At 44.3% G+C, this 21,234-nt stretch overlaps 1 protein-coding gene across 1 annotated transcript in view; it reads left to right on the top strand.

The window, feature by feature from the left end:
• The window catches only part of LOC140202350 (prominin-2-like), a 95,689-nt gene that overhangs the window by 9,732 nt on the left and 64,723 nt on the right, over positions 1-21,234 (top strand). Inside the window, exons 3-6 of the mRNA XM_072267262.1 lie at positions 1,924-1,979; positions 5,129-5,331; positions 12,678-12,798; positions 13,322-13,385. Coding sequence (XP_072123363.1) covers positions 1,924-1,979; positions 5,129-5,331; positions 12,678-12,798; positions 13,322-13,385 — 444 coding nt within the window. The remainder of the gene's footprint in view (positions 1-1,923; positions 1,980-5,128; positions 5,332-12,677; positions 12,799-13,321; positions 13,386-21,234) is intronic.

Below are 21,234 nucleotides of genomic sequence, written 5' to 3'. Positions count from 1 at the left end.
GTTTACTAAGGATGTGGTTTTTGGGGTGGCATATGATAAAATAAGTCATAGTCAGCATGGTTTCCTTAATGGAAAATCTTGCCTGACAAATCTGTTGGAATTCTCTGAAGAAATAATAAGAAGGAGAGACAAAAGAGAATCAGTGAATGTTGCCTACTAGGCTTTTCAAAAGGGCTTTGAGAAGGTAGCACATATGAAGCTGCTTAACAAACTAGGAGCCCGTTGTATTACAGGAAAGCTACTAAAGTGGCTAAAGCAGTGGTTGATTGGCAAGAAGCAAAGAATGGGAATAAAGGTGCCTTTTGTGGTGACTGGTGATGTTCCACAGGGGGCTTTTTTTTGACCCCACTTCTTTTTACGTTGTATGTCAATGACAGACGATGGAATTGATGGCTTTTTGGCATAGTTTGTGGATGATACAAAGACAGGTGGAGGGGCAGGCAGTTTTGAGGAGATAGAGCAGCTACAGAAGGACTTAGACAGATTAAGAGAATGGGTGATTCTCAGTGGCAGATGGAATACAGTGTCGGGGAGTGTATGGTCATGCACTTTAGTAGAAGAAATAAAAGAGTTGACTATTTTGTAAATGGAGAGAAAATTCATAAATCTGAGGTGCAAAAGCACTTGGGAGCTTGTCAAATGAGGAGTGTTTGATAGCTCTGGGCCTGTACTCATGAAATCCGGAAGAATAAGGGGTGACCTAATTGAAACCTATTGAATGGTAAAAGGCCTTGATAGAGTGGATGTGGAGAGGATGTTTCCTATGGTGGGAGAGTCTGAGACCAGAGGACACAGCCTCAGAATAGGGGGTGTCCTTTAGGACAGAGATGAGGAGGAATTTCTTTAGCCAGACAGTGGTGAATCTGTGGAATTTGTTGCCACAGGCAGCTGTGGAGGCCAAGTCATTGGGTATATTTAAGGCAGAAGTTGATCAATTCTTGATTAGTCAGGGCATGAAGGGATACAGGGGGAAGGCAGGAGATTGGGGCTGAGAGGGAAAATGGATCAGCCATGATGAAATGGTGGAACAGACTCAATGGGCTGAATGGCCTAATTCTGTTCCTATATCCTATGGTCTTATATTCTTATTATAGGTGGGGTCACCCGTCTTGTAAAGTCACTGCCCAGAAGAAGACAATGGTAAACCTCTTCCATAGAAAAATTTGCCAAGAACAATCATGATCATGGGAAGACCTTGATCACCCACATCATACAACATGGCATATAATGATGAAGATCTTATCATCTCTAACACCTCTGTCATCTCCTCTCATCTTCCTTCGCTTCAGCGAGGAAAGCCCTAGCTCACTGATGTAGTAGGTTGATAATTAATATTACTAGAATTCTACTTAAATTTAAAAGATGAGTTTTAAAACACATGTAGTAACCCCTCTGTGACAGGTGAAGGTAGAAGATTTCATCTTTATTTTCTCCTTTAATATGGGAGGTGGGGCTACGGCACAGGATGGAAGTAAGCTGCAGAGAGTTGTAAAATTAGTCAGCTCCATCATGGGCACTAGTCTCCGTAGTATCCAAGAAATCTTCAAGGAACGGTGTGTCAGAAAGGCGGCGTCCATCATTAAGGACCCCCACCACCCAGGACATGCCCTCTTCTCACTGTTACCATCAGGAAGGAGGTACAGAAGCCTGAAGACAATTCAGGAGCACCTTCTTCCCCTCTGCCGTCAGATTTCTGAATGGACATTGAACCCGTGAACACGACCTCACTGTCATTCACAGTTTTTTTCTATTATTACATATGGCAGAGTACTGCTGCTGCAAAGTTAACAAATTTCATGACATACACCGGTGATATTAATCCTGATTCTGATCCTGATTCTTAGTTAGCACAAGAAGTAACCTTTCTGTGATGGGTGAAGGTAGAATGCCTTGTCTTTATTTTCTCCTCTGATATGTTTGCAGATATTCTCCAGGAATTAATCAAGGACTCAGGATACATAACAAAAAACTATCAGAAGGTGAGAATTCAGAATGGTCTCTACAGGGCAGCGCCGTGCGTGGTGCAGCTGCTTGACAGCTCGAACGGTCTGGGTTCAGTCCGAAGCTCTGGTGCTGCCCGTGTGGAGCCTGCACGTTCTCCCTGCATCCCGTCTGCGCGCTGTCACTGTGGCTTCATGAGATTCCCCTGGTGTGCTCTGGTTTCTTCCCACATCTCAACGAGGAGCAGATTAATAGGTTAATTGCCCAGAAAATTACCCCCTGTATAGATGGATGCTGCCAGAATTCAGGGCACATGAGAGGGAATAGATTAGAGAACAATTAGTGGGGGAGATTAGAAATGTGCTGAGAGCTGTCATAGAGTTGATGGGCTGAATGGCCCCCCCATTGCTGTAAGTGTTGTGTCTGTCATTGAGAGCCACAGGAGAGACACTCAGCTGGTAGTATAAAGGTCTTTATTTGGTGCTCACATGAGCTGACAGTATTCTGAGTCACTCTGGAGGGAGGCTTCCTGACCCAACGTTACGTCACATTTTTATATGCTAAAGATCAAAGGTAACAGCGGCGATTTCTATTGTTACAATGTATCTACAATGCTTCCTATGAGTTACATATAATTTTCAAACACCTAGATCTTCACACCAACACTCCAGACACCCAAAACGAATCGTTGCTGTCTCTGAGGTCAAATGATTTAGCCCAAGGGGTTCCCAACCGTTTTTATTCCAGTTACCAATACCATTAAGCAAGGGGCCCCTGGACCCCCTAATTTGGCCCTTGAAAACAACTTAGCTCAGGAAGACCATTGTTATGACCCACGTTTAAAATTCAAGATACAATCCACATTCAGATCTGAAGTCTGGCTGCTGTTGAAATACATATTTTCTATATTCCATAACTCCAGAATATGCCCTAACATAAGGATGCACAAGGTATGGTAGAATACTGAACTTTCTGCTCCTGGACATTCTCAAGATAAAACACTCAAATTCCGGGATTTCTCTATCTCCAGATGTCTCCACCGTTAGTCAGTTAGGTATCAGAGTCATGTGGGACCTCAGCACTCTCACTCACACTGAGTCTGGGGTAATATTTTGGTGCAGGGCCGAGAAAGTGTTGCACTCTGGGAGTGTGGTATCGTTCAGGCACTGAAATAAAAGCAAGCATCTTCCTCTTCTCACACCTGGGCGTAAAAATCCAATAGGATATTTGATGAAGGGCCAACATTCCCCCTGGAGGAGCGTGAAACCACATTGCTAAGTCAAATCATTTGACTGTTTTCACCCTGGACTGAGATGCGGCTCCCCGTTCAATACTCACCCCTCCCTGTCTGTAAGGAGTTTGTACGTTCTCCCCACAACTGCGTGGGTTTCCTCCGGGTGCCCTGGTTCCCTCCCACTGTCCAAAGACGTGCCGATTGGTAGGTTGATTGGTCACATAGATTTAGTTAGGTGGCGCAGATTTATATTTCATTGAGATACACTGCAGAATAGGCCCTTCCGGTCCTTCGAGCCACGATGCCCAGCAACCCACAGATGTAACCCTAGCCTAATCACAGGACAATTTACAATGGCCAATTAACCTATATCTTTGGACTGTGATAGGAAACCGGAGCACCCGGAGGAAACCCACGCAATCATAGGGAGAACGTATAAACTCCTTACAGGCAGTGGCGGGAATTGAACCCAGGCTGCTGGGACTGTGACTGCTATGCTATCGGTGTGCAGGAAAGGCCTGTTACCTTGCTGTGTCGCTGAATGAAAATGCTCGTGAAACTTCACAGTGCACAGACTGGCTGCCATGTTTCCTCAATTGCAAAATCGACCCTTTTTACACATTCTTTATGGTCTTTCAGCATCTGTGACCATTCGCAGCTGAGGGAAGCTTCTGTGGAAAGGCACATTCTTTCTTTCACCTCTGTCCCTTAAGATTCCCCCTCTGCTAGGCTTTAGAACATTGACCACAGCGCAGTACAGGCCCTTCAGCCCACGATGGTGTGCTGACCTCTTAACCAACTCTGAGATCAATCCAACCCTTCCCTCCCACAACACCCTCCATAATGTCCAGAAAGAGTGGATGTAGAGAGGATAGTTGGGGAAGTCTAGGACCAGAGGGTACAGCTTCTGAATAGAAGAATGTCCCTCTAGAAAAGAGATGAGGAGGAACTGCTTTAGCCTGAAGGTGATGAATCTGCAGAATTTATTGCCACAAGACTTCGAGGCCAAGCCATTCGGTACATTTAAAGTGGGCGTTGATAGGTTCTTGATTAGAAATGGTGTCAAAGATTATGTGGAGAAGGCAGGAGAGTGGGGTTGAGGGGGATAATAAATCAGCCGTGATGGAATCATGGAGCGGACTTGATGGGATGAATGGCCTAATTCTGTTCCTGTGTCTTATGTTCGTATGGTCTTATCTAATGGTTTCTTAAATGCTCCAATATATCCGTCTGTTCCACCACCCCTTGCTGGGCATTCTACACACCCGCTACCCTCGGTGTAAAATAACATACTCATGGCCAGCTCCTCTATACTTTCCGCCAATCCACGTAAAGCTATGCCCCCTCGCATTGGTCAGTTTTGCCCCGGGAAAAGCTTCTGGCTATGTAGACTATGTTTCATATCTTTTCGCACACCTCTATCAAGTCACCTCTCAGCATCCTTCACTCCAGAGAAGAATCCCTCGCTCATTCAATCTACCCTCATAAGATTCTTTTTTTTTCTCTCCAACCTTTGTTTTCTCTCATTCTGTGGATCACAGAATGATGGCATCTGGAGCAGCCGACAATCTGCTGCAGGTACTCAGCAGGTGGAGCCGTGCCTGTGCGAGGAAAGGAACGATCGGCCTTTCAGGTGGAACGTGGACAATCCTTTTCCTTCCAGGGATGCTGCTTGACTGGCTGAGGTCCTCCAGCAGACTGTTTTGTGCTGTCTTGTGTTCTGGTTTTTCCCTTCGCCCCAGGTCCCTCTCTGCTACAGATCTATCCCTGAGCCAGTGTGAGATAGCACCTTCAGCAGGAGTCCATTGATTGGTCAGTGATCACACCGCGTGTAGCCTTCCACCAATCACAACACCTCCATCAACTCCTGTTAACAGCCCCAGCTCTTGTATGGAGGGTCACTTGTGAGAGATTGCATTGGTCTGTAGCCTCATTCTGACTCTATTGCTCTAGGTCCTGCGCTACGAGGCGGGCTACATTGTCAGTCTCATCCTCGGCGTACTCTTCTTCATCTTCATGCCCCTGGTGGGATTTTTCTTCTGTTGCTGCCGTGTGTGTGGGAAGTGTGGAGGGCAGGTGAAGGACCGGACGAAATACACCGACTGCAGGCGTCGCACCTTTGCCACGTTCCTTCTGATGACGACCATCATTATACTGTGAGTCTGCCGAAGGCAGTGGGGGCTGGGGACGAGCTATAGACGCCAGAGAGTCTGCAGGTCCAAAGCAACGCGCACAAAACGCTGGAGGAACTCAGCAGGACAGGCAACCTCTGTGGAAATGAGCAAACAGTCAACATCTTGGGCTGAGACCCTTCTTCAGGACTGGAAAGGAAGGGGGCAATAAACCTGAGGGCAAGCTGGCTGGTTTGGTGACGTGGGAGAGTTTGTGTGTGGGCTTGATTGGGTAGCATGTTGTGAACCTTACAGTAGATGAACTGATTGGACATTGGCGAGCATAAAATGTGCTTCAGCTGCTGGGGCTGCACATCTCGCAGAATCTCCCATGGTCCCAGAACCCATCCTCCACAGTCAAGAACTAGGGTTTAAACTAGTCATAGTCATAGTCATACTTTATTGATCCTGGGGGAAATTGGTTTTCATGACAGTTGCACCATAAATAATGAATAGTAATAAAACCATAAATAGTTAAATAGTAATATGTAAATTATTTATGCAGGAAATAAGTCCAGGACCAGCCTATTGGCTCAGGGTGTCTGACCCTCCAAGGGAGGAGTTGTAAAGTTTGATGGCCACAGGCAGGAATTACTTCCTACGACACTCTGTGTTGCATCTCGGAGGAATGAGTCTCTTGCTGAATGTACTCCTGTGCCCACCCAGTACATTATGTAGTGGATGGGAGACATTGTCCAAGATGGCATGCAACTTAGACAGCATCCTCTTTTCAGACACCACCGTGAGAGAGTCCAGTTCCATCCCCACAACACCACTGGCCTTACGTATGAGTTTGTTGATTCTGTTGGTGTCTGCTACCCTCAGCCTGCTGCCCCAGCACACAACAGCAAACATGATAGCACTGGCCACCACAGACTCGTAGAACATCCTCAGCATCGTCCGGCAGATGTTAAAGGACCTCAGTCTCCTCAGGAAATAGAGATGGCTCTGACCCTTCTTGTAGACAGCCTCAGTGTTCTTTGACCAGTCCAGTTTATTGTCAATTTGTATCCCCAGGTATTTGTAATCCTCCACCATGTCCACACTGACCCCCTGGATGGAAACAGGGGTCACTGGTACCTTAGCTCTCCTCAGGTCTACCACCAGCTCCTTAGTTTTTTTCACATTAAGCTGCAGATAATTCTGCTCACACCATGTGACAAAGTTTCCTACTGTAGCCCTGTACTCAGCCTCATCTCCCTTGCTGATGCATCCAACTATGGCAGGGGAATGGGAGCCAGAGAGCGAGAACAGATAGTGGAGGGGTTGTGGAGATAAATGCTGTTAAGATCTCAGACAAAATCAGGTATCCAGTGGCTGAGCATGGTGTGACTGGTATTCTGAGCTGCCTATACTTCAATGGAAGAAGTATTGTAGGAAAGGCAGATGAGCTCAGGGCATGGAATTGTGATATTATAGCCCTTTGTGAAACTTGGTTGTAGGAGGGGCAGGTCTGGCAGCTCAATATTCCAGGGTTCCATTGCTTTAGAGTGGGAGGGGTGGCGTTACTAGTCAAGGAAAGTGCCACAGCAGTGCTCAGTCAGGACAGGCTGGAGAACTCGACTACTGAGCTGTTGTGGATAGAACTGAGGAATGAGAGAAGTATGATCACATTAATGGAGCTATATTGCAGACCACCCCACAGTCCGAGGGATTTAGAGGAACAAATTTGTAGAGAGATCGCAGACTGTTGCAAGAAAGATAAGGGTGTTATAGCAGGTGATTTTCACTTTCCACATATCGACTGGGACGCCCATACTATTAAAGGACTAGATGGGGCAGAGCTTGTCAAATGTGTTCAGGAATGTTTTCTTTATCAGTACATAGAAGTCCCAACAAGAGTGTACATCTGCTATTGGGGAATGAGACAGAGCAGGTGACAGGAATTTGTGGGGGGGGAGTTTGTGATCTAGTGATCACAATGCCAGTGATTTCAAAGCAAATATGCAAAAAGATGATTCTGGTCCATGGGTTTGAGATTCTAAATTGGAGAAAGTCCAAATTTAATGATATCACAAATGATCAGACAAGTGTGGATTGGGACAAGTTGTTTCCTGGCAAGGGTGTACTTGGCAAACGGGAGGCCTTCAAAAATGAAATGTTGAGAGTACAAAGCTTATATGCGCCTGTCAGACTAAAAGGTAAAGATACCAGTATGTAGGAACCTTGGTCTTTAAGAGATATTGTGGCCCTGGTTAAGAAAAAAAGGAGATGCATAACAGGTATAGGCAAGTAGGAACAAGTGAGGTGCTTATAAGAAATGCAAGAGAACACTTAAGAAATTGGGAAGGCTAAAAGAAGGCATGAGGTTCCCTAGCAGACAAGGTGAAGGAGAATCCTAAGGGTTCTGTGAACAGATATGTTCAGAGCAAAAGGATCACAAGGGACAAAATTGGTCTTCTGGAAGATCAGAATGGTAATTGATGCGTGGAACCAAAAGAGATAGGGGAGATCTTAAAGTGAATGTTTGGATTTGTATTTACTCAGAAGACAGACACAGAGTCTACAGAAGTGAGGCAAAGCAGCATCAACTTCATGGGCCCTACACAGATTACAGAGGAGGAGGTAAACACAAAATACTCTGCAGATGCTGGGGTCAAAGCAACACTCACAACACGCTGGAGGAACTCAGCAGATCGGGCAGCATCCGTGGAAACGATGAGTCAACGTTTCGGGCCAGAACACCAAAAGTCCTGACGAAGGGTTCTGGCCCGAAACGTTGACTGATCGTTTCCACGGATGCTGCCCGACCTGCTGAGTTCCTCCAGCATGTTGTGAGTGTTACAGAGAAGGAGGTGTTTTTTGTCTTGAGGCAAATTAGGGTAGATCAACCCCCAGGGCCTGACAAGGTGTGCCTCAGAATCTGTGGGAGGCAAGTGCAAAAATTGCAGGTGCCTTAGTAGAAAAATTTAAATCATGCTTAGCGAAACGAGATTCCAGAGGACTAGCGCATAGCCAATGTTGTTCCACTGTTTTAAAAAGGCTCTAAAAATAAACCAGGGAAGTATAGGCCAGCGAGCCTGACATCAGTGGTGGGAAATAATCTGAAAGTGTTCTTAGGGACCAGATATATGAGCATTTGGGTAGACATGGACTGATTAAGGATGGTCAGCATGGCTTTGTGTGTGGAAGGTCGTCTCTAACCAATCTTACAGAGCTTTTCGAGGAAGTTACCAGGAAAGTGGATGAAGGCAAGGCAGCAGATGTTGTCCACATGGACTTTAGTAAGGCATTTTGACAAGGTAGCACATGGGAGGTTGGTCAAAAAGGTTCGGTCACTTGGCATTCAGGATGAGGTAGTAAATTGGATTTGACATTGGTTTTGTGGGAGAAGTCAGAGAGTGGTAGTAGAGGGTTGCCTCTCTGACAGGAGGCCTGTGACTAGTGAAGTGCCACAGGGATCGGTGCTGGGTCCATTGTTGTCTGTCACCTATCTCAACGATTTGGATGATAATGTGGTTAACTGGATCAGCAAATCTGTAGATGACACCAAGACTGGGGGTGTAATGGACAGCAAGGAATATTATCATGACTTGCAGGGGGATCTGGGCCAGCCGGAAAAATAGACAAAGAATGGCAGATGGAATTTAATGCAGACAAGTGTAAGGTGTTGCTCTTCAGTAGAACCACCCAGGGTAGGGCGTACACAGTGACTGGCAGGGTGGTAGAAAAACGGATTCTGGGAATACAGGTCCGTAATTCATTGAAAGTGATGTTACAGGTAGATAAGGTTGTAAAGAAAGCTTTTGGCACATTGGCCTTCATAAATCAATGTATTGAGTACAGGAGATTTGATGTTACGTTGAAGTTGTACAAGATGTTGTTGAGGCCTAATTTGGAATATTGTGTGCAGTTTTGGTCGCCTATCTACAGAAAAGATGAAAATAAGGTTGAAAGAGTGCAGAGAAAATTTACAAAGAAGTTGCCGGGCCTGGGGGACCTGAGTTATAAGGTAGCATTAAATAGGTTAGGACTTTATTCCTTGGAATGTAGAAGATTGAGAGGAGATTTGATAGAGGAATACAAAATTATGAGGGGTGTAGACAGGATAAATGCAAGCTGGCTTTTTCCACTGAGGTTGGGTGGGACTATAACTAAAGGTCATGGGTTAAGGGTGAAAGGTGAAAAGTTTAAGGGGAGCATGAGAGGAAACTTCTTCACTCAGAGAGTTGTGAGCTGCCAGTGCAAACTCGATTTCAATATTTAAGAGAAGTTTGGATAGGTACATGGATGGTAGGGGTATGGAGGGCTATGGTCCTTGTGCAGGTCAATGGGAGTAGGGAGCTTAAATGGATTAGCATGGACTTGATGGGCCGAAGGGCCTGTTTCTGTGCCGTACTTTTCTACGACTCTAAGAAAGCTCACCATGCCTCTACTTCCTGAAGAGGCTGAAGAGAGCAGGTCTATGCTGGTTAATATTCATTATGTACAGTAGAGAGAGTTCTAACATGCTGGATCTCTGCGTGGTATGGAAACTGTACTGCGGCAGACAGGAAGACTCTGCCATGTGTAATTAAAACTACCCAACACATCACCGGCACCAGCCTGCTTGCCTTCAAGGACATACACACAGAAAGGTGCCGAGAAAAGGCCAGTAATATCATGATGAATCCCACGGACCCTGATCTTGGACTGTTTGTCTCATTCCCATTAGGAAGAGGCTACGCAGCATCCACACCAGGACCACCAGACTCAAAAACAGTTACTTCCCCCAGGCTGACACTCTGATCAACACCTCGACCCATTAGCCCACTCTACCAACCCAACCACCACATCACCTAGTGTCTCTTCATGGACATATTATCGATCTGTCTGTATTACCCTTACTGGTACATAGTGGTTTATAGGAGTGCTTTTATATTTAGTCCTGATGAAGGGTCTCAGCCCGAAACCTCCACTTACTCCTTTCCATAGATGCTGCCTGAACTGCTGAGTTCCTCCTGCATTTTGTGTGTGTTGCTTGGATTTCCTCCATTTGCAGAATCTCTTGTGTTTACGCTATTATGTCTATTTTTATTGTTTGTTCTGCTTATTGTGTTTATTTTATGCTGCGTCAGATCTGGAGTAACAATCTTTACACCGGTGTGCCGAAGAATGACAATAAACTATCTGGAGTCTTGAATCTTTGGAGAGATCGCTTCTGAAGGAATACTTGCATTTACGGTCTCCTTAATTGCATTGGAGGTGAAGGGTCAGATAATTCTTGTCTTGGCGAGTTGCCTGATGAGGAACAGTAGCAGACTAAACATAAAATATGGAAATAAACTGACTGAAATCTAAACCTCTGACAGTTTCAGTGGGTGAACGTGAGATTTCCCTTTGAGCAGTGTTGGATTAGGATGTAGAATCGTTATTTTCCTTGTAGTTTAATTTTCTTATGCCTGCTTGTATTTTTATACAATCACCTACAGTAGGTGATTATATACTGTAAGTGATTTTATATATATGTAATTGTTCAGGGAATTTTTCATTAATTATGGTACGGTTACTTCTGTATCTTTCTAGAATCTAATTAGTTTTCTGTAGTAAGTGTAATGCCACTTGAATCTGGCCATTTTATAGGTTAATTGTGGAACTTGTTGCCACAGGCAGCTATGGAGGCCAAGTCATTGGTTATATTTAAGGCGGAGATTGATAGATTCTTGATTGGTCAGGGCGTGAAGGGATACGCGGAGAGGGCCAGATACTGGGGCTGAGAGGAAAATGGATCAGACATGAGGAAACGGTGGAGCAGACTCCATGGACCGAATAGCCCATGTCTTATGGTTTTATGGTCAATGGAGAACAGGGTGTGTGTGTGTGTGAAAATATAGATGGAGGAATGGTGTGTGAGGGAATGGTGTGAGTGTGCAAATGTAGATAGAGAACAGGGTGTGTCTGGGAACAATGTGAGTGTGCAAGACTGTGGACTGAGAACAGGGTGTGTGTGACCATAGTGAACGTGCACAGAGAATGGACAAAGGACGGAGTGTGTGTGTTCAGTGTGAGCTTGCAACTGTAGATATGTAGATAGAGAACAGAGTGTGTGTAACTGGAGAGTGGACAGAGAACCTGGCGTAGGAAATGAGTGTAAGTGCGTAACCAGGGAGATGACAGAGAACAGGGTGTGCGCGAGTTTGAGTGTGCAAGCCAGTAGACTTTGAACAGAGAGTGTGTGACCAAACTGTGTGTGTGCAGAGAGCAGGGTCTGTGTGAGAATAGTGTACACATAGAGGAGACAGAGGAATGGAGGAATTTCTTTGGCCAGAAGGTGGTGAATCTGTGGAACTCATTGCCATAGATGGCTTTGGGTGCCACATCATTGGGTATACTATGGATTCTGGTTAATTGGGACACACTGGGACCAATACATTTTGGCCCGATTAAATAGCTGTTCCAATTAGCCCAAGTTTATTGAAAATAGTTAAAAAAATATAAAGTGACAAACTGAGTAACAAATTATGTATTAAATAAAATAGAGAACAAATTAGAACACTACCAATATTACTTCTATACTATAAAACTTTGTATTGGTTCCTAATACTTATTGACGAAGGAATTCATCCGTGCTGCATTCTCTTGACTGCACATGATCAAAATCCACGCAGACACCTAGTGTAGCTAGTTGGCTGCCTTCATACAATGCTATCGACAATTGCATCCTCCAAATCTCCATTTTCATTCTAACATTCAACATGTTACCTTCAAAGTAGAAACTATGAAGAATTTGATACCTTCTGGCCATTTTTGGCATCTCTAAGACCGAAGGCTTGAAAGTGCAGTGAGCAAAACAGTTCTGAATTGTCTTACTGTTTATTTCAGTGACAAAAATTGCTGCTTTTTGAACACAAGCTATTTCAAAACTGTTCACTCTAAACACAGTGTAGTGTCTATTGGCCACACAAGTTCATACGACTAACACTAGTAAGAAACTTTTCGGCAACAGACTGCTGGTCAATAAACAGCCTAATGTCCCGAACAAACAAAGGGAATCTTGGCTATTTTCTCAATTAGTTTTTGTTCTTTAAGAGTCGTTCTAAGTAAGCGATGCTCTAATTAACCGATAGCCCAATTAAATGGAATCCACTGTATTTAAAGCAGTCGTTTGACAGGTACTTAATTAGTAAGGGTGTCAAAGGTGATTGGGGGAAGACAGGAGAGTGGGGTTGAGAGGGATAATAAATCAGCCTTGATTGAATGGCAGAGAAGACTTGATAGATCGAATGGCATAATTCTGCTCCACTGTCTTATGGTCTTATAGAACAGGATGGGTGTGATGTTTGTGCATGTGCTTTCCCAGGAAAGGTGCCTTGTTTCTGCCCTTCTGATGCCTCCCCATTGTTGATATTTAGGGCAGGAGTCGCCTGCACATTTACAGCCAATCAAAAGGTAACCGACGCAATGAAGCCAACTGTGACTGCCTTCCAGAAAATGCTTGCAGATGTGACCACTTACATTAACAATATCCTTGAGGTAAGAACTTGATCGTTACTTATAACCCCTGGCGCTGGGTGACTGTTCAGGACTGGCTCGTCTTTATAGCGGTCCTGAGCTGCAAGCTCTAATTCTTCAACCGAGTATCAAATCCATTTTATGATGTCGACTCAGTCATCATTATCATCGTCATCATGACGTGCCGTGTCGTATGTCAACATCATTATGCGCTGCGTCATATGACATCATCATTACGTGCCATGTTGTATTACACGGACAACTATGGTCTTCTATCTTTCTTTAATCTGACAAGTTGTAAATAAGCTCTTCAAAACACTTGCCTGTCCATCCCTTGGCGTAACTCATGAACGTTGACCATGACTCTTTCTTCCATCGATTTTCTCCATCACTGCAAGTACCTCAGTCACTAAAACCAAAGTCCTTACCTGTTCGATCTTTCCATATAACTCAGGTCCTCCAGTGTCAGCAATATCCTTGTAAACTTCCTCTGTACTTCATGTCAAAATTTCTGAAACTTATGACTTTTATTTTTAAATTTCAGGCCACACCTAAAATTATTGAACGGTTTTCAGTTCCAAAAAACAAGATATTCTCAGAACTTGACCGTAAGTATGAAATAATTTAATGTCCACACTTTGAAGCAATAGTGGTGCAAACTAAAATCCAAATGGAGTAGATAACGTGTGGACTGTTTCTTTGGTGATCATTAACAAAATCTGGAGATCTTTAACGAACTCTAGTCTCTCAGTATGAGATGCTCGAGGAACTTTGGAGGCTCTGTGTGAGATTCCTGAGGAATCCTGGAGATTCAGTGTGAGATCGCTGAGGGATTGTCGGAAGCTCAGTGTGAGATCGCTGAGGGATTGTTGGAATCTCGGTGTGTGATCCCTGAGGAATTCTGGAGTCTGAGCGAGATATCCCTGAGGGATTGTTTCATTCTCAGTGTGTGACTGTGAGATGGTATTTGAGAATCATCATCCAAGGATTCAAGGAGGGAAAAGAAGATGTACCATCAATGAAGATTGTAAAGAAAGAAAGAAATATTAGCTTTATTTGTCATATGTCATCAAAACATCAAAATATACAGTGAAATACAACAGTTGTGTCAACGACCAACGTAGTCCAAGGATGTGCTGGTCAGCCCACAAGTGTTACCATGCTTCCGGTGCCAACATGGCATGACCTCATTATACTAACCCTAACCCATACATCTTTGGAATGTGGGAGGAAACCCTCGTGGTCATAGGGAGAAAGTACAAACTCCTTACAGACAGCGGTGGAAATGATCCTGGGGCGCTGGCATTGTAAGGCATTATATTAACCGTTAAACCACCATGTTTCCCCAAATTCTGTCACAGCTTGTTGGAGTCTTAGTATGAGATCCCTGAGGAATTCTGGAGATTCAGTGTGAGATTCCAGAGGAATTCTGGAGTCTCGGAGTGAGATTCTGGAGGTTCAGTGTAAGATCCCTGAGCAATTCTGGAGCCTCAGTGTGAGATCCCCGAGGAATTCTGGAGATTCAGTGTGAGATTCCCAAGGAAATTATGAAGATTCAGTGTGAGATTCCCGAGGAATTCTGGAGGTTCAATGTGAGATTCCTAAGGTACCTAAGTGGGAATAAACGGGACCTTTTCAGAATGGCAGGCGGTGACTAGTGGGGTACCGCAAGGCTCAGTGCTGGGACCCCAGTTGTTTACAATATATATTAATGACTTGGATGAGGGAATTAAATGCAGCATCTCCAAGTTTGCGGATGACACGAAGCTGGGTGGCAGTGTTAGCTGTGAGGAGGATGCTAAGAGGATGCAGGGTGACTTGGATAGGTTGGGTGAGTGGGCAAATTTATGGCAGATGCAATTTAATGTGGATAAATGTGAAGTTATCCACTTTGGTGGCAAAAATAGGAAAACAGATTATTATCTGAATGGTGGCCGATTAGGAAAAGGGGAGGTGCAACGAGACCTGGGTGTCATTATACACCAGTCATTGAAAGTGGGCATGCAGGTACAGCAGGCGGTGAAAAAGGCGAATGGTATGCTGGCATTTATAGCAAGAGGATTTGAGTACAGGAGCAGGGAGGTACTACTGCAGTTGTACAAGGCCTTGGTGAGACCACACCTGGAGTATTGTGTGCAGTTTTGGTCCCCTAATCTGAGGAAAGACATCCTTGCCATAGAGGGAGTACAAAGAAGGTTCACCAGATTGATTCCTGGGATGGCAGGACTTTCATATGAAGAAAGACTGGATGAACTGGGCTTGTACTCGTTGGAATTTAGAAGATTGAGGGGGGGATCTGATTGAAACGTATAAGATCCTAAAGGGATTGGACAGGCTAGATGCAGGAAGATTGTTCCCGATGTTGGGGAAGTCCAGAACGAGGAGCCACAGTTTGAGGATAGAGGGGAAGCCTTTTAGGACAGAGATTAGGAAAAACTTCTTCACACAGAGAGTGGTGAATCTATGGAATTCTCTGCCACAGGAAACAGTTGAGGCCAGTTCATTGGCTATATTTAAGAGGGAGTTAGATATGGCCCTTGTGGCTACGGGGGTCAGGGGGTGTGGGGGGAAGGCTGGGGCGGGGTTCTGAGTTGGATGATCAGCCATGATCATAATAAATGGCGGTGCAGGCTCGAAGGGCCGAATGGCCTACTCCTGCACCTATTTTCTATGTTTCTACCCTGGAGATTCAGTGTGAGATCCCTGAGGAATTCTGGAGATTCAGTGTGAGATTCCTGAGGAATTCTGGAGATTCAATGTGAGATTCCTAAGGTACCCTGGAGATTCAGTGTGAGATCCCCGAGGAATTCTGGAGATTCAGTGTGAGATCCCTGAGGAATTCTGAAGATTCAGTGTGAGATTCCCAAGGAATTATGGAGTCTCAGTGTGAGATACCCAAGGAAGTCTGGAGATTCAGTGTGAGATCCTGAGGAAGTTTGGAGATTCAGTGTGAGATTCCTAAGGTACCCTGGAGATTCAGTGTGAGATCTCTAAGGAAATCTGGAGATTCAGTGTGAGATCCTGAGGAATTTTGGAGATTCAGTGTGAGATTCCCAAGGTACCCTGGAGATTCAGTGTGAGATTCCCAAGGAATTATGGAGTCTCAGTGTGAGATTCCTGAGGAATTATGGAGTCTCAGTGTGAGATACCCAAGGAAATCTGGAGATTCAGTGTGAGATTCCTGAGGAATTCTGGAGATTCAATGTGAGATTCCTAAGGTACCCTGGAGATTCAGTGTGAGATCTCTAAGGAATTCTGGAGATTCAGTGTGAGATGGGATTTGAGAATGATCATCCAATGATTCAAGGAGTGTAAAGAAGTCATGCCAGATCTCAATCCATGGACTCCACCCAAATTGGTCTGATACCCTATGCTTGGTCCATTGAATGATGAACTTTGTGGCCTTTTGAAGCAGGCAAACAGAGGTCTAAAATACTGAACAATATACAGCACCAAAGGACGTAAAGAGAGTAAGAAGGAAAGATCTGGACTTGAACTCTTGCTCTAAACCTTTAACACCCCTCACCCCTGTCCTGGAATCCTAGCCTGACTCTAAACTCCCCACGCTGTCCCCCAAAATACCCCTTTGAACTTGAAAAATGACTGAGTCTGGTCCATGACCTTGATGTTCAGCACCATCTTGACAGGAGGCATTGGGAATGGTCATGACAACGCTTACAAGACTTAAAGTGGGAATGGGCGGGTTGTCCATTGCGGAAATCCTGGGCAGAGCAGGCTTTTATCTGTTGAGGTTTAGCTCAATGAGAAGGGACAAATGGGTGAGTGGAGTTTCGGTAATAATTTGAATAGTTGTGAAATTACTGAGTGGTAGAATATTAAGTGGCAGTATTAAATTTAGTTATGGGGAGATACTGGATGGCTGAAAGAAAGGAACTGAGCGGTAACCTATGTTGGATTAGGGTCTAAATTATCATTCGATGTTTTAGGAACAGCTTCTTCTCCTCCACCATCAGATTTCTGAATGGACAATGAACCGACCTATGAACACTACCTCACTATTGTTTGCCTCTCTTCTTACACTACTTACTTTATGTACACACACACACACACACAAACGCACTCACACTCACACACAAACACACACTCACACTCACACACAAACACACACGCTCACACAAACACACACTCACACACACACAAACACACACACACACAAACACACACACACACTCACACACACACAAACACACACACACTCTCACACACTCACACATAAACACACACACTCACACTCACACACAAACACACACACACACACGCGCACGGAGCACAGTTTCTAACTAGTGTCAACTGCAATTCTTGTCACTAATAGTTGGTGAGAAATAAGCAATAAGCAATGAGACAATTCGGAACTGTTTTGTTCACTGCACTTTCAAGCGTTCTGGCTTGCAGATGCCAGAAACAGCCAGGCGTGAAAATGAAACCATTTCACTACTTCATGAAGTTAGAAATTACAAAGAATTTGAAGGCAGCGAATTCTCCATAGTTTCTACTTTGAAGGTAACAGCAGAATCAGAATCAGAATCAGGTTTATTATCACTGGCATGTGTCGTGAAATGTGTTAACTTAGTGGCAGCAGTTCAATACATGATAGTATACAAAGAAAAAATAAATAAGTAAATCAATTACAGTAAGTATATATGTATGTTAAATAGCTAGATTAAAAATAGTACAAAACAGAAATAATATATTGAAAAGAAAGTGAGGTAGTGTTCATGGGTTCAATGTTCATTTAGGAATCGGATGGCAGAGGGGAAGAAGCTGTTCCTGTATCGCTGAGTGTGTGCCTTCAGGCTTCTGTACCTCCTACCTGATGATAACAATGAGAAGAGGGCATGTCCCAGGTGATGGGGATCTTTAGTAATGGACACCACCTTTCTGAAACACTGCTCCTTGAAGATGTCTTGGATGCAACAGAGGCTAGTACCCAAGATGGAGCTGACTAATTTTACAACTTTCTGTAGTTTCTTTTGGTGCTGTGAAGTAGCACCATCCCCTCCTCCATACCAGACAGTGATGCAGCCAGTCAGAATGCTCTCCATGGTACATCTATAGAAGTTTTCCACCATTTTAGGTGACAAACCAAATCTCTGCAAACTCCTAATGAAATATAGCCAATGCTTTCTTTATAGCTGCATTGATATGTTGGGACCAGGTTAGATCCTCAGAGATTTTGACACCCAGGAACTTGAAATTGCTCCTTCTCTCCACTTTTGATCCATCTACGAGGATTGGTTCATGTTCCCTTGTCTTACCTTCCTGAAGTCCACAATCAGCTCTTTCATCTTACAGACATTAAGTGCAAGGTTGTTGCAGTGACATCACTCAACAAGCTGGTATATCTCGCCCTCTCAACTCCATCTGAGACTCTACCAACAATGGTTGTATCATCAGCAAATTCAACGGTTCAAAGGTTGAATTTAATGTCAGAGAAATGTTTACAATGTACATCCTGAGATGCTTTTTCTTCGCAAACGTCCATGAAAACAGAGAAGTGCCCCAAAGAATGAACGACAGTTAAATGTGAGAACCCCAAAGTCCCCCCAGCTCCCCCTTCCCACGTGTAAGCAGCAGCAAGCAACGATCCCCTCTCTCCCCACCAGCTAAAAAAAGAGCATCAGTACTATCACCGAGCCCAAGCATGTGCTAAGCAATAGCAAAGACACAGACCAAAGTTACCCCAAAGGCTTCGTATTTCATCCGACATTCAACAAACCTCAGGTGCTCTCTCTCCCTGGCAAGGGAGAGGGAGGTGACCCCCATTTTCACAGTGACCGGGAGACATAACAACAACCTGCTGGTTAATGATGTTAAAAGTCTGTTTTGTTGCTTTTTTTGAGCTCTGTGTCCGAAGGTCACAAAGACATCGAGTCTTCCAGCCCACAGCGAAAGATTTTCCAGCCTCCCCGACAGCACACGTGTCTCCTGCTGTAACACCAACCCTCGATCCGCCCATCTCCAGAGCCCCGAGATCTTAGGCTTCCGAACACGAGCGAGACTCTCAGGCCAAACCCTTGGCATGTCGAACAGCGGCCAGTCATGGAACCCTGAGAACGGGTCCCATTCCCGCAAAGAACCCAAGCCTCTGTGTAACTCCAGGTCAGAGTCTTCAAAAGAACCGTGAAAGGGAAAAAATAAAGATATTAAAGATAGAAATAGAGCTCTTTCCGAAGATGCGAGCAAAGGAGTCGCCGTTAAGTGCCAATGTCTCTCCTAATCTTCATCTTTATAGATGATATTTGAGCTATACGTAGCCACACAGTCATAGGTGTAGAGAGAGTAGAGCAGTGGGCTAAGCACACACCCCTGAGGTGTACCAGTGTTGATCGTCAGCAAGGAGGGGATATTATTTCCAAACCGCACAGATTGTGGTCTTCTGGTTAGGAAGCTGAGGATCCAATTGAAGATGGAGGTACAGAGGCCCAGGTTCTGCAACTTACCGATCAGGGTTGTGGAAATGATAGTGTTAAACGTTGAGCTATGGTCAACGAACAGCATCCTGACATAGGTGTCATAACATCATGAGTGTTACAATGAAAATGAAGATTTCAAGGATGCCATCAATGATAGCATTCTATGGAGGAAGTCCAGTATATGGTACTGGGTGACTACACTGAATTTGTTCATTTATGGTCAAAAGAATGTGGTGCAGATGAATCCCTCCATCGATAAATATTGGGAACTAATACACAGTTTTATGGTACTGCAGCAGTATTGAATTGAATTGAATTGACTTTATTTCTTACATCCTTCACATACATGAGGAGTAAAAATCTTTACATTACATCTCCATCTAAATGTGCCATGTGCAATCATAGTAATTTATAATAAATAGAACAGTCAATGTAATATAGAGTACACTCAAATCAGCGTGAGTTCATCAGTCTGATGGCCTGGTGGAAGAAGCTGTCCCGGAGCCTGTTGGTCCTGGCTTTTATGCTGCAGTACCGTTTCCCGGATTGTAGCAGCTGGAACAGTTTCTGGTTGGGGTGACTTGGGTCTCCAATGATCCCTTTTTACACACCTGTCCTTGTAAATGTCCTGAGTCATGGGAAGTTCACAACTACAGATGCGCTGGGCTGTCCACACCACTCTCTGCAGAGACCTGTGATTGAGGAGGGTACAGTTCCCAACCCAGGCAGTGATGCAGCCAGTCAGGATGCTCTCAATTGTGCCCCTGTAGAAGGTTCTTGGGATTTGGAGGGCCCATACCAAACTTCCTCAACTGTCTGAGGTGAAAGAGTGTTAGTAAATGTTTGAATTTGTTCTGTATTTCATTTAAACACATGATTTGTTACTCAGTTTGTCTCAGCTAATTGGGGGCAGCTGCTTAATTGGGCCACATATTTATGTTTTGTCTGGGGGTTGGTTTTGGGGGTTTGATGATCAGGATAATTTTTTTTCAGACTTAAGGTTTTTATATTCTGTATTTTTTTAAATCACCTGTTCCTTTTCTGTTTTGTTGTGTGAGGGGAGGGTATTGAGGGTTGGTGTTCTGTTAGTTTTTTGTGTGGGGAGGGGTTTTTTGGGGAGTCAATGTTCCTGATCTGTTTTGTGCAGTGAGTATGGAGTATTTTGGGGGGGGGGAGTTGATCAGAATGCCATTCTTTTTTGTATGGGATTAGGGCAGGTTTGATGTTTCTTTCTGAATGACTTTCATGTTCTTTCTTCGTTTCGTGGCTACCTGGAGAAGACAAATTTCAGAGTTGTAAATGGAGACATGTTTTCATAATAAATGAACCTCTGAAACATATATATATATACTGTTTGTATGTTTGTTTGTTTGTGTATATATATATATATAAATAACTATTTTGTATTATAATTTAGAGTTTTTATTATGTTTGTGCTATACTGCTACTGTAGAACAAGAAATGTTAGAACACATGCCAGTGATATAACAATCTTCAGGTAGTTTAAAGTTACTTATAAGCTTGCATATCCAGTTTGTCTGGAAAGTTGAGGGGATTTTCAGTAATTTGTGGCAGAGCTGGTTCAGTAGGTTTTTATAATTTATTTATTTCAGCCTGCATCACCTCCGTGCAAATCAAACTTCCTCATTGCTTCAGAGACAGTTCTTATCAAAAGAATTTCCTTTCTAATACCTTAATTTGATAAAGAGTAGACCATGGGCACGGTAAAAAAAAAAGTCTCAAAATCCCAAAAGCCTCATCATCCCACGCAGGCAGCAGAAAGGAGGAACTCTCCCCGCCATGAACCTCCAAGCGCTGCCAACTTGCCGATGCAGCACCATTGGAAGCACCCGATCGCAGCGGACTCTGAATCCATCCGAAATCTTCGAGCCTCCGACCAGCCCTTCTGACACAGCCTCTCCGAGCACCATCCTCTGCCGAGTGCTTTGACCCCGCCCCGGCCGCCAAGCAACAAGCAAAGCCGAGGACTCGGGGCCTTCCCCTCCGGAGATTCTGGACCACA

This window comes from Mobula birostris, chromosome 8 (genome assembly GCF_030028105.1).
Source record: "Mobula birostris isolate sMobBir1 chromosome 8, sMobBir1.hap1, whole genome shotgun sequence".
NCBI classification, from domain to species: domain Eukaryota; kingdom Metazoa; phylum Chordata; class Chondrichthyes; order Myliobatiformes; family Myliobatidae; genus Mobula; species Mobula birostris.
The sequence above is the reverse complement of the archived record's forward strand: the minus strand, read 5'-3'. Positions and strand labels throughout refer to the sequence as shown.